At 35.2% G+C, this 14730-nt stretch overlaps 1 protein-coding gene across 2 annotated transcripts in view; it reads right to left on the bottom strand.

Moving 5' to 3' along the window:
* Positions 1-1155: 1155 nt before the first annotated feature.
* The window catches only part of ZFR (zinc finger RNA binding protein), a 48044-nt gene continuing 34469 nt past the window's right edge, over positions 1156-14730 (bottom strand). For both annotated transcript variants that reach the window (XM_050912824.1, XM_050912825.1), the window contains exons 15-20: positions 13680-13821; positions 8629-8726; positions 7713-7808; positions 4588-4699; positions 4380-4477; positions 1156-3648 (exon numbers count right to left, since the gene is read on the bottom strand). In XM_050912824.1, the coding sequence (XP_050768781.1) occupies positions 3469-3648; positions 4380-4477; positions 4588-4699; positions 7713-7808; positions 8629-8726; positions 13680-13821 (726 nt within the window). In that variant the 3' untranslated portion in view covers positions 1156-3468. The remainder of the gene's footprint in view (positions 3649-4379; positions 4478-4587; positions 4700-7712; positions 7809-8628; positions 8727-13679; positions 13822-14730) is intronic.

The following is a 14730-nucleotide window of genomic DNA, read 5'->3' as shown; positions in this document are numbered from 1 at the left end:
AGCTTCTCACACCACCCCGCAAGAAGTTGGGAGGGAGCATGGCCAGGACAGCTGACCCAAACTGGCCAAAAGGATATTCCATACCATATAACGTCATGGTCAGTATATAAACTAGGAGGAAAATTGTCCAGGAGCTGCTGCTCGGGAACTAACTGGGCATCGGTCAGCAGGTGGTGAGCAATTGCATTGTGCATCACTTGTTTTGTATATTCTAATTCTTTTATCATTATTATTATTTTCCCTTCCTTTTCTGTCCTTACTGTCTTTATCTTAACGCAGGAATTTTACTTTTTTTTTTCTTCCAATTCCCTCCCCCATCCCACTGGGGGAGGAGTGAGCAAGCGGCTGCGTGGTGTTTAGCTGCCTGCCGGGTTAAACCACAACAGCTATTAAAATCCCTTTGGGTAGTCCAAACAAGTCTCAATTGTTTAATAAAGAAATGAATTCGGCATTGTGTGAATACTTAACAGACTAATGATCAGCAGATATTCAACCAGCAACAAGAATGTTAAATATGCATACAAATTGTTGTAGGAATATTTAAATTTGATTCCAACTCTCAGAAATTTGCTAGATACAACAATTTTAAGGACTATTAAATCACTTCTGAGTAGTGAAATAGGTCTAAAAATAGAAGCAGCAAATGAACCCATCACATTCAATAGCTCTGTAAGATTAACAGTTCATCTAGAATGTCATAAAAGGGCAAGAAGTTGATGGACTATGTCCAACAGACGTTAATTTCTAGCAATGCCTCTATACAGGAATCTGCGTGAAACCACACTGCTCACAGACAGGACATACTTATAAACTAGGCAGACAAGTCAAAGTTTGAAAAAGCTTCAAAACAGAACAGCTCACATTTTCACAAACTGCTCCTCTAAGGTGAGCACTGAGGGGACAATTCTTGCTGTGTACATTTCTCTTTTGTGTATGATGACGACAGTGCCTGGGATTTTGAGATCTAACACATAGCATTCCTGAATAAAAAAGGCAAACACTGCTTATTAGTAAACTGCTAGCATTACCAAAACACAGGATATTAAAATGATTACTTGTTCATAAATTGATTACTTGGTCTCGGTTTTGTCCTTCCCAAGTGCACAGTGTAATGTTTAAAGTCAAAGCTAGCTCTGTACTTTTTAAAACCTTGTTTTTCCATTTTTCTTAGATTAACAAGAGTCAGAAGTTACCTCAAATAGCCCATTAAAATGGGTGGGAAAACCAGAAACAAACTGCAAATTCACTCTTCACCACACAGCACAAAAATCATGGTCACAGCTTCATATTTAATGTGGAATCACTTTAAGTACACAATATTTCAAAAGATCCAGAAACTGGTTAAGAGTTAAAAGCCAGTAGAACAAAAATACAGGAAACCCAAAACACATCTTTGACCTTTTTAATCTTAAATTTTAGGGTCACGTGCCTGAATAGACAAGTTTGCTTTATGAGGAAAGAAACTTTGGTATGGAGTTGAACCAGCCACACGAATAGCACCTGTAGCTTTCAAAATAAATAGTAATGGCTAACTAGACACCATGGCAGCAAGATATCCTCTGAAAAAAAAGACTAAGAACAAGCATATGCTTGGAGCTATGTATGAAGGCCGGACAACAGAAACTAGCGTAATCTTTTTTTAAAGTAACTTTAAAGCATTTCTGCTTTCTGTATTTCTGATGCTGATATCAGTAAGAAATCTTTCCTACGATGAGAAAGCTTTCCTTTTATTTTCTAACCATTAATAATCACTCCCTTAAAAATTGCACTCTGATGCTTGAAGAACACTGTATTAAATTTTTTCTTTAAGTCTTTAGACTCCCTCTATTTTTCTAAAATATCGTATTTTTATTCCATAGGCCCATGCTATTAGCAGTAGGCGTTGCAAACAGAACCCCCTACTCCAAGAGTTACTTATTAAAAAGGTCAAAGATAAATTCGACCTCAAAATGGAACAAAAGGTTTTTTTAATAAATGGTACCAGAAATAACAAATGATCTTTGTAATGTGTGATACTATCCTACGGCCATTGATAAAGTAGTTACCGGAATGTTAGTCTACGTTAATCTGTGTTTTATGGGTTTGCAACAAAGCATAATACACATTGAACAGAATGAATGAAACTTCAGTTTCCAGTGTAAAATGAATTTTAGTAATTTAATAAATTTTAGTTTTTATTTGTGTATTCCACTGTAGTGCTGTGACAACAAATCACACCTGTGTACCAGAGCATACATCAACAGTATGATGTAACTTTACTTACACCACTGCTATATTTAGCTTTTTGAAAGAGACATAAGCATACACTATGGCCACATCAAATAATTTTCTGGGTTTTTTCTTTGATAACCTTCACTTTTTCAGTAATACTTCACTTTTAAAATTTGAATTATTGAAAAAATCACAGAAAGTTTATACAGGAATAGCTATAAGGAATAACCTCACAGGCACTGATATGACAAACATTTAGTTTAAGGGCTGAGAGGCATTAATATCATATCGACAAAGTTGACTGAAAAGAAGGACTAACTTTGTCTAAATGGGAAATGCCCGCTTTTGCTTCTATGTTGAGAAAAGAAATTCAGAAAGTTATTTTTTGGCCTTGCTATGTCACAAAGTCAATCATACAAAGACCTACGCATTTAACCTAAAATGATAGTTTTAAAAGCCCTTCTATTAAAAACAAAAACATCATGCAAAACTTTGATCCATTATGCAGCTGCTTTAAAACTGTTGCAAGACCATACTGTATATATTAGCTTTTATACTGCTAATGCACAACTAACAGCAAACTTGATTAGATTAACACAAATTTGTCTTAATTACACCGTTATATCACACTAAGGAGACAAATGCCACAAGATTGGCAAAAACATTTAATTCTGAGCACTCAAATGGCAGGATAATTATGTGTTGTAACCCCTTCACATTTAGAAAAAAACATAATCCTGCAGTCTCACTTTACAAAAAAAAGTTCTGTAAAATATTAATTGGGAGGGGAATAGTTCATACTATCTAACACAAAGTAACTTATACAACTAGTGTCAAAGGCAAACAAAAAACCTTCTAAATAAAAAGTCAAAATACACATAGCAATAGAAGCACAAATGCTGCATTAAATACAGTCAAGGTAAGAAGACAACGCACTTGTTAATAAAAAAGACAAAAAAAAAAGAAGAAAAGTTACTAAAGTTAGCAACAAGTTTAAAGAAAATGCAATGAGGGAGAAGTATTTTTTTGTATGACAACAGAGTTTCCATTTGCAGTCTTTCCATCCATAATTTGTCTGGTACAGTACATCCATTAAAATACTCACAATCTCACAGAACAGCTAGGTTGTTCTCTTCCAAATCCAATTCCCAAGTTGGTTTTGGATGTTTTAAACAGACATTATTATGAATGAAGTAAAAGCGAGGCAACAAATGGACTTTTTATCACCTTCGATCTTAGCACGGATGACAAACATTTTTAAAAGTTATCATAATCTTTTTTGTCTTTTTTTCCCTCTGCTTCAAATCCATCAACCCCATCACTGTCCCTTCTCCTTTTACGATTATTATGGATGTTGAAGCGTTGATTCATCTGTGGTAACGGATCCATTCCTAAAACTTTGTGTATTTGACGGAATGCAAGGAGTCTCAGTGCAAACTAGAAAAAGGGTAGAAAGAAGATATTTCTGTTAGAAACAAATGTCAATTTTGAATACTTTGTCAAACAATTAATGAAGAACATTAGCAGTGTATGATATTATCCTTAGGTCTCATTATCCCCTCTTCCTTCCCCCAACAAAGTCAACACTATGTCACATTTGCTGCTTCTGTACAAAGTACATCATCTTAGCTTAAAAATAATGTACATCTGGTTTAGCTGCTGGACTTGCACTGAAGCAGCCAAGGCTTGTCACATGTCCCATTACACATTAGTAATCTTTAGCAAAAGGATCAAATGAAGAGGCAGGGGCAGTAACCTCTTAAGCTGCAAGCGTGAATGGTCAATACTGTAAGTGGATACAATAAATATTAAAAATTAAACTTCCAGAGATTTATCTGTAAAACATTGAATGCCAATGTAATTTTAAATCTAATAACATACTGCTGCAGAGTAAGCGCCTTTACAGATAGATACAGATGGGAGTGCTTCAAACTTGTTGGGAAAATATGTTATTTTAGTGCAAAAATGAACACTATTATACATCCTCTGTTGTGACATGTTCATGGCCTAGCTTAAGACTGATAAGACCTGACTGTATTCTAAGAAAGGAAAATTCAAGTCCGCCATATAGCTCCACTTAAAAAAACCACAGAAACAAAAACACAAAACAAAAACCACCCCAAAAACCAGCAATCAAATTTAGTTACTTCACACATACGTTTCCTTACCTGTGCACTCGAAGTAATATCCTCTCGCTGCTGATCTGTCATTACAGCAAGTGTATCAAAAGGATCTTTTTCACAAGGGTCCAGAAGGCCAGGACCACCTACAATAGTTAAGCTAATTATTACCACATCTCTGCCTTATTTCAACCAAGATTACAGATTTTACGTTAGTTAAGCATAAGTATACAGACACTGATCAAATGCAACTTGCCTTTAAGGATAATTCCCGAAGATATACACTCAAAAACTCTTCTCAGTGCATCCCCAGGACTCTGTGGCCCAGTAGCGCTGCTAATTGCTTTTTCCACAAGCAACTCCATAGCCTAGACCAACAATAAGAAAATCCAGTCAATTTAGAAGACTGATTAAAACAGAAAAAAGCTGCTACTGTTGTTCAATACAGAACTTTTGAATCTGGAATCTTGAAGAACAGTACACATCATAGAACACTTTCAGTTAAAATGGAAAAAAAAAATCAGGTATTTTATAAAGATTAATAAAAACAAAGCTGGTGCAAGATTAACATTGAGTACTGATACCAATATGCTTCTTCTCATCACAAGTTGTTCAAAAGTTTTGTAGAAATCTATACACTAGTAGCCTACATATGCAGGTAGACAACTTGTCCAGCCATTGAGAGAGTATGAAATACGGTGGGTCACCTGAATCTGTCAGCCACATGAATAAATAGCACACAGTATATCTAATGAAATTAACAGGATGCTATAGAAAAATAAACTTTTTCTACAAGAGTATAGAAACGTAAAGCATCAAAAATTCAATGATCTTTTAAGTGGTTACTAGTTCTTCAGTTTAGCAAAACTGAAGTTCACAGCAAGTTTTCTCCTGGATATAGGCTAACACTAACTCAGATGTTAAACAAGTGTAAAAAAACCTTGATGATAAACAGGTTTTCTAGAATTTATACATTATTTGATATTAGTTAAAATGGTTTAAATGATTAGCTGTATTTTAACTTATTGGTTTTTTCTGTGAATATTCCATTGTTTACTTTTATTAGACACTATTTTTTCAAGAAAAAACTATAAAAGATATTTGCAGAAGTAAAGAATAGCTTTCCTCAGTTTTTTTTCAGCATTGAATGGATGTTTCAATACAACTTCTTTGGCAAGTTTAATTCTCAAAAAATGTGTCTCTCTTGTTTTTTGGTGGTTTTTTTGGGGGGGTTGTTTTTTGGTCCTCCCCACCGAGTTTCCAGTTGTTCAATGTTGCCTTTTATTTTTACTTTCCAGGAGTAAATGCCTATTCTGATGCATGCAAGTAACTATAGGCAGTGTTGATTACAATCTTTCACTAAGGGTGCCCATTCCTTTCTATTTTAGCTCCATTTACCTGACAAATTTAAATTCTTGAGCATGGTATTTCCATACTCACACTGTATCACTCAGGATTTAGCAACAGTAATTTAGTTGTTTTCAAGTATGAAGCAAAATACAGCAGGAAAGAAAAAAAGCAGATCATGTTTTTGCATTTGTTCAAGTCTAGTTCTTTTGGATCCTCATACAAGACACTGAAGTCTACAATTTAATACTAGGAAAATGTGAATTATGACGCCCTGGTGTTTATGTGCACGAAAGGCTGGATTTCAAGTTTGAAAAATCATCCTTGAATAATAGTTCCTTCTGACTTGTAGGAACTTGACAAAATTCTTCTAATTTAGTTTTTATTTTTAGGTACATAAAGAGGGAGCTACTAATGTCCACATTTAGACTTCCCAATATCTTCTGTTTTTACAACTACTTAGGTTCTTTTTGAAAAGCTCTGGCACCTCCTTGGTTTGTAACAGGCTTCTAGCATACAGGTTAGGAGAAGTTCTGTATCCAGAAAAATTTATTTCTTCAATCTATGAAATTCCATCTGTGACCAGCAGAAATTACATATATTTAAAATCACCATTTTCATTCTGTCATTGTTTTTATCAGTAAGACTTCGCCAACGGGCCAGAAGAACAGCTGACTACACAGACTTCAATGTTGATCCATGCCACTGACAATGCATCAGGTACCAGGAGCAAATCCTGAATCACTTTTGGAAAGAACTGAGACACAGCTAGGCCCGACACACTGCTTCATACCTGTCTTCCCTTCTGGATGTGCCTCAGAGCAGATAATGTGAGAAATAAGAAACAACATTCCTTGTTCTTCACCTATGTGCCTGCTGTGTGTTGCCATAGCTCTAAGGATGCTTTTTTAAAAGTATGCCAGGGTTTATTCTTTGGCAACTCAGTATCATAGTGATATTAAGAGGGCACTCACATACTTAGCTTCTTTTAAGCTATGTTTGTACAGTGATCTTTCATGAAATGTAGCACAGAAACTGGCACTATTTTTTTTTAAGTATTAAAAACCAGAAATAACTGCTCCACGTTTTTTCCAGAAGCAATAAATATTATCAGAAGTAATATAATAAAATTGTCTGCAAGCTTAGTACAGTTTTAAAACATTTCTCATTGAAGTAATGCCAACTGCTCAAACTGTCTTGACAATGTTAGCGCTCTTCCTGCCAAAACTGACAAGGAAGCAGCACAGTGCAACAGGATTTGGCCTGTGAAACGAAACAGTCAGAGCTAAGTTTACTTCCACATGATACAGGTTTCAGAGATTTTGTTTCAGACTAACTTTGTCCAGTCCACAGGTTGAACATCTGTTAATATTTGGAGCACAAGCTGGACTCCTGGAGAGCATCATTTAAGATAGTCAATGCAAGAGGAATGCGCCAAGAACACTCGGCTGCAAGAATTAAGAGAGGTAACCCAGTACAACCTAAATTTAAATGACACTAATTAAAATGCTAATGGTGACACATCCACAGACTGTACTGAAATACTGTGGTATTTCATCTTGCGGAAGGGACATATTAATGATCACCGGAATTACTGTGATTTATTCTTTCAAGTAGCCTTTCTGTTATCACAGAACTATCTAGGCACAGCTGACATTATTTTAAATAAACTTCAGTAAACTCCAAGCAATTCACAGTACGTGGTTAGAAAAAATCAGATTCTTTTGTACAGAGTAAAGGAAAAAAATGCTAAAGTCTAGAATAAGAATTATACCCACAAAGAATACAAAAGAACAAGAAAATTCCTTTTGGAAAAAAAAATAAATTCCAGCTCCAAATGACAAAACCTCAGAAAATTCAATTTTTAGAGGGAATCCGGATTATTTTTTGGGGAAAAAAACCCAAAAAACCAAACAAAACCCTACATTACTTCTTGAAAAAGTCTACATTTAAAAACTGTAGTAACACTTCCCCTATGCTTTACTTGCAGTACCATGTGTATTAAAAAGACTCATTCAAAAGAACATTACTCACCCAGCTTGGAAAATCAGACCAAGTTGGAACCCGCTGACAGAGGTCACGAAGAATACGTATGATAATCACACAGGACTGCAGACCATTAGCTCTAGCCTTGAGAGCAATACAAAATCAAATTAATTAATCCCAGCACCTACAGCAAATAGGACTTGTTGAAAGACTAAAACACCACTGTTCAATGGAAGCTCAGATACAAGATTGAAACAAATCATTCTACAACTTTATTCCATGAGCTGCCATTTACAGCAGTATTTTATACAGGGTTAGTAATTTAAGGTGGTAGAAGTCAAAGTGCACAGGTTATACAAGAATAACATTTCTTGATCCCCTGTACACTTTGACCTATGTTCACTTGTAACAATAAATACAGTATCTTTCTATATTAGAAATAAAAAGGATAAAGTAAAGATCTAAGAAATAGGTATAGAGACTGAAAGGTCAAGGGAATCTGTTTGGTTTCTTTATTGTGCCTTTGCCAGAATGCAAAGTCACTAAACCAAACAGTTGCTTCTCACCTTTCATTCCCTACACTTAATGCACTTAAAGAAATAGGAAAAAAAGTCTTACATCTAAACACAAAGCTTTAAACACATATTCCATTATTTAAAGCAAAGTTACTCTGCAGCCTTATGGAATATATAACAAATATACAACATATGATCACCCCAAGCGAGTCAAGCTTTCAACATCGCCTTCTCAAAGACCAGAAAAAAAAATCATGTCAAATGAGCAATAACTGCATAAAGCAGTTCCTCCATACTCAACCTTCTACATTTAAATTTAGGGACCAGAAAAATATTAAGTATTATTAGCATGAACAACGCTGAGTGTTTTCACATAATTAAACATTTATATTGCAACTGAACTAATCTCTCATAAGGCTACAAGAAGAAAGTAAAATGATGTTCCGAACCTGGAACCACTTAGCGTGGCGTAGAGCAGCCAGAGCGTCAAGGCATTTTTGCCTGTCCAAGACGTCCGGTGGGTCTTTCACCATACCCGAGGTTACATCTAAAATGGATTGAATTGGCAAAATGCAGTGAGGAATGGGTGTTTGACCAGGTGAGCAAGACACTTCCTTAAAGTAGCTTCAATGTCACACATGCCATTTAAAGTTTAAACCCTTGAACAACAAATGTAAATGTTCAACAAAAGCCATTCAATTAGGATTAGGGCATCAACCCAGTATGGAGATCAAGAGCATATCATACTTTAGCTCTGAGGTTATTTTCAAATGCATTGCGGATTATGCAATGCGTAGTACTTCTTTATTTAAGCTAACACTGGAAAAACACATATCCCCTAAAATTAAATACTGAAGGAAGGATGGTTGGACACAGTGCACCAGCACAGAGAACACAAGACAGAAGGAACACAAAAATCCACTTTAACCAAGTAGAAACATTCAAACTTAGTTTCTTGTAAATTTTAATGATCATGTGTTATTTGGGACCTATTCCTAAAAGAAAGACTAAGTATAACGAATCTTAAAAGCACTAGATGTTTAGTAATGTTATTTTTATCGTACCTTAAACTTGAAATTATTTTGCTTTAAAAACCTGACTAAAGGAATGTGAAATGTTCTTCAATATTACAGAGTTCCATTACCTTCTAGTACCCTCTCTCTTACTTATATAACTAAAATTTCTCAGCCTATAATATATGTGCCCCAATATCATTTAGGGTGCAAGGAAGGGTCTCAAAAGGGGCTGCTTTACTTAAGATTCAGCAGGAAAAAGAAAAGCAAGGAATAGTTTAAAAACAAAGCAGAATGTCTGAAAGATAAAGAAAATATAGCAGATCTTGTATATTTAGATGTTCAAAAAAGGATTTAATTACCAAGCTGATTGCTTTGTTACCAAAAAGGAAGAGACCACAGGCCCTTTTGGAAGTGGTTTAATCAATGAAACTGGAACCACTGAACAATGTGAAATGGCATCCTCGAGTTACTTAAAAATTATACAGATATAATGCAGTGACCAGCTTTAGAAGTTCTTTGTTTTACTAATTATGAAAATGGCTATTGTCAGTAACAAAGTAAATTGGTAGCATAACTGGTGATACACCAGCTAAGATGAAATAAAAAGCCCTCACTCAATGGTACTCATTTCACAGGAGCTGGCTGTATGGAACAATATAGTTTATTCCAGCAAGATATAAATTCAGGTAAGTCAGAGAATAAAATTAAAAAAATATATATATTGAGAGTCAGGAAACATGCCTGCAACGAGAAGTTTTTACGGATGCTGCAGAAAGACAGCTCTGAAACCACCTATTTTACACAAATGTAAAATAAATAGTACGATACTTTACTATACAGAGAGCTAGAAAGCCATGAATGAACATGGTGGTGCAACTTTGCAATCTAATAATTAAATTTAATCTGAAGTACTACATTCAGATTTGAGCATTTTTTATAGGATAGTCCCATTGCTCTGCACAGGGCTAAAAGGGGGAGGATTTCAAAATAAGAACGAAGCTGAGAAGAACATAGGTATCTTCTCACACAGATATTCAAACTTACGGACTATATGTTAATGTGGAAAGATGAAAATCTGCACTAACAAGGCATTTACAGAGCAAATGAAGACATTTAAAGCAGTATTTCCTTTAAAACAAAACAAAACAAAAACCCCAAACCCAAACCTATACAAGAGAGGTGCCAGGTAAGATAACTGATGAAACGAGTACAACCTGGATGTAAGAGACAAGGAGTACATCTAGAGAAAACTCACAGCAGGAAAAAAGTGGCAAAGTAAGGTTGAGAAATTAAAAATAAAAATACGGGTTGTTGGGCCTAGTAGCCTAATCAGTCAATTATTTACATTCTTCTAAAACTAATATGCAAATAGGTGACACTGTGCAAACTTTTAGCACAATAATTCATTACATAATTTGAAACTCCAATTATTTCTAGCTCTGAAAAACTTCAATTTGGAAAACAATTTTACTAAAAAGAATTACAGTTTAAATGCACAGAAGAGAATCTTACTCAGTGCTGGAAATGTTGATCTAAAATGTGCTACTAATAGATATCATATGAATACCCTTGAAATTTAAAAAGACTCTGAAAGTCAGAAGTTGCCAAGGCACCTATTGCACTGAGAATACATGGACTGAAAAAACGTATCAAGGAAACTCTTGTAATATTTAATCTGTGGATTTTTGCATCTGTTTCACATTTCAGGATTAACCCCTTAGAGACTATTTAACTAAATTCAGATGCCTAACCTACCACCCTGTTAAGCTAAGACAAAAAACTGAATTAATTTACAAAACACAAGCACGAATTCTTACCCTATATAACTTATTACTAGCCTAAATATAAGGGGTTAATCTTCAGTTAGACATGCTGTGTCCACACTACCTCTTCATTAAAAGTTAACAGGTATATCAATTTCAGTAAGTTTTATTATGTGAAATACATTTTACCCAGTCAACTATTTCAAGACTAGTGTGAACACTGCTTAATTCTAGGAGAGAGACAAAGACGAAAAGAAAAAAAAAAACACAAAGTAACAGTAGATGCTAGGACTATGCATCCAAACCCCCTCCTTTGTAAAGCATGGCAGGTGTGACACTGAGCTTTAGAAAACCTTGGTCAAAAATCCTTCCGATGTCTTGGCAGCAACCCCTGACAGGAATCAAGTCCCTCTGCTAGAAGGCTTTGGACCGGGGCTGTTAGCTAAGGATAAAAAAGACACACGCGCACACATATATGCGTTTATAAGTATATACACTTTGTTTGCTGAAGGAAAGATTCCACAGCAGGGGTTAGAGCACTTTGAATATATCAGATTCAGTAAACTGTCAAACGCACAATACTGTAAGAAACAGTAGCTATGCGGTTAACAATTTTATTTCACTGTATTTCTTTTTAGCCTTTTATCATGTAATGGGATTATTACACATCAAACATGATTCTACTCCATGTGCAAGCCTCAGTCTCATCTTTACTCAAACTGGTTCTTCCGGTAAAGCCTTCCTTATCACCTGACCTAGCTCCCCAAGCAGGCTAAAAAAAATGAAAACTTTAAACCATTGTAAGACACAGAGCATGAGAAGCTGCAGTAAGAAAAAACACACACACATACTGTTACTCTGCAGCAAATAAGCAGCAGTCTTTGTAATAAGGCCTTCTTTGCTGCAATAATTTGCAATTCAGTTTTCTATTTGCTCTAGTTTCAAAAGTGAACTTTTCTGCACATCCATTTTATACTGCTCAGTGTCTTGAAATCTAACTTGATTGTGCTTGCCTAGAGGCAGTACTGCATTCAGCAGTGAATAAACTCACAATGATCATTTTAACTCTTGTGGGTCAGACAAAAATACAGATTTGTTTCCTTTAGGTGGCATAAATTAAGGGATTGATGGTAGTAATTTTAATTTTTTTAAATTTTTAGTCCACATCATAGAATTTTAGGCCAGAAACCACTTAACTGAAATTGAATATTGTGGCAGGAATCAATATTGCACTTTTGCCCAGTACATTAAGAAATAAACATGGTGTTTAAGGTTAACTTCATTTAATGGTTAATCTAATTTAATAATCAAATCTTTTAAGTTAAAGTATTCTTTATAAACTTAAATAACATGTGAAGTTGGATTCAGCACAGACAAACCAAGAGTCATGTTACACTTAGATTGTCAAAAAAGAAGTAAAATTGGTTGGGTGTGACAGTACATGTACAAAGTCTTTATAGCTAGGAATAATATGCACAGCTTAAAAATCATGTACAAAGCACTCTTAAAGACTCTTCAGATGTCATCCAAACCAGAGAATGCATCTTGAAATTTTTCTTTCTGATTATGTAGGACGACTTTGTTAACACAGCTTGCTTACAATGCACTAGTCACAGCTACAGGACATTCACTAATGCAATATAAAAACCTCAAGTATTTTAGAGAACAGGTAATGATGAGATGAAATAAAAAAACCTCCGTGGCTTATATAAATACGTATATACACAAGCACATGTATACATACACACATACAATTTTTTTCAACCTGCATATAAGAAGTGTTAAGATAGCCTCAGATTTCCTATTTGTAGGTTCACTGTCAAACACCAGAACCCTGTTTGCCATGATCTCTTTCAACTATGAAAATACAGGATTAAAAGGAAACAAAAGTTAATTTTATCTGACCCGTAAACAAAAAGAACCAAGGTACTGCAGATATTAATCATGCTTGTTGGCTTAAAAGCTTTTGGAGCTTTGAAAGTGTTACAGAACAGACCCTAAAGCAACACTGCTGGCACCAGAGAAACTGTGGACTTCAGAAATGTAAATTGATTTACAAGCTCCACCTTCTGCTTCAGCTCAACGACAAAGCCATTTCTTATTGTACTAGTCTGGGTTTGCCAGTTGGATAGAAGACTGATTGTGATACCAGGAGCCTAAACATACTCAAAAAGCACTCCAGACCAAAAAGCAACCTCAGAGAGCTGGAAAAAATCGCATCATCTTTTCAAGTTAGAAGCACTGTTACCATCAAAAGTATTATAAAAGTGCATTTTAAGTGGTGCTGTTATTTGGAATGTGTAAGTGATGGTAATACTGATCCACTTCAAACCCAAAAACCTGTGATTTGATTGTCTAAAATCATACAATCTTTCTCTTAGGGTAAGACTGCTCTATAAAGCCAGTGTATAGCCACTTGCTATAAAATACTTTTTTCCACATAATTTTAAAAGAGGGGAAAAAAATAGTCAAGTTTGTACCTTTTCCAGAAAGCTGAGGTTGGATATAAAGTTAGAAATTTTAAAAATTAAATAAACGCATCATATAAGCATTTATTTTAACCAACTGTTCTCTCCCGAGACTGGTTGTTGAAAAACAAGGTTTCGATCAAACACATGTGCCAGCATGTTGCCTTCCAGGACCTTAATGCCATCTTAAGCAGAATAGATAAACATAAAAAAACAGGTGAGGAAGAAGTAACATCTTGAACAACTTCCCAACCTCCATCCCTCATGTTCTCCTCCCGAATGACTGGAGATGTCAGTGTGATAGTAACTTGCATTTTGGGTTCCACACACGAATTTAAAATTATTGCTGCTTCTGGGACTGCACACTTGATATCGTATTTCTCAGGACTTATTACCTAAATATCGAGAAACAGAAATTTCTATTAGCATGTAGCCAATAAAAGTATGGGGAAGAAAAGGGATTTCAACAGTCTTTTTAAAAGAAAGACAGAAACACAATATGAAGCAGATACCCCTGTATTCAAAGAAACCACAATATACACAATTAAGAGACATATATACAGACTTGCATACTGTTTCCAAATCATTAATGAAAATACACAGCAGTCATCAAGCATGCAAAAGAAAAAAAACTACCCAGAAAGGAAATTCGTATACAAGTAAGCTACGTAACAAGAACCTTGACAGTGTTTGAGATAAAGAAAAGCCTCAGTGCCACTTAAAATGTCAGCTGGATATGTTTCTCATTGGATCATAGGAGCTTTTAAAAAGCACAAAGATGCAGTGGTTGTTCTCCAAGCTCGCAGTTACAGGATGGGTACTGCTAGGTACATTCTACTCTTGGCTGTCACAACATGCTAAGAACAAAGGGCAAGATAAACACCAGGGGAAAAAATGTAAGAGTAACTAACAAGGTGGTTATTCCAAATTGCTTCTTGCAACTAGATTTAGTAATTCTAAATACCCCCAAAAAGGAAGCTGTAGGCACCTCCGTCACCTCCTTCCACAAACTAGAAGGTTAAGTGACTTCTCCACAAAGCCAGACCAAGATGTGGAGTTTTTAAATTTTATTCTGTTCTGTTACTTCAAACAAGAGCAAACTCAAGATTATTTTCTAAATAATCTGATCCTGCTAAAGCTTCTACCATGCCACTGATTCCGCCGAACATTTTACCAGACAGTATTGAAACACTAATGTTGTGACAAGCCTTCTATAACAATGGTGGACAGGCTTTGTTCATCAAAGAGCAGAGACTTTATTCTATACTTTCATTTCTTGTGGAAATACAGCAAATGGTTTACAT

The sequence above is a fragment of the Gymnogyps californianus genome, chromosome Z (genome assembly GCF_018139145.2).
Source record: "Gymnogyps californianus isolate 813 chromosome Z, ASM1813914v2, whole genome shotgun sequence".
Taxonomy (NCBI): domain Eukaryota; kingdom Metazoa; phylum Chordata; class Aves; order Accipitriformes; family Cathartidae; genus Gymnogyps; species Gymnogyps californianus.
Note: the sequence above shows the minus strand (reverse complement) of the source record. Positions and strands in the feature narration are given on the sequence as shown.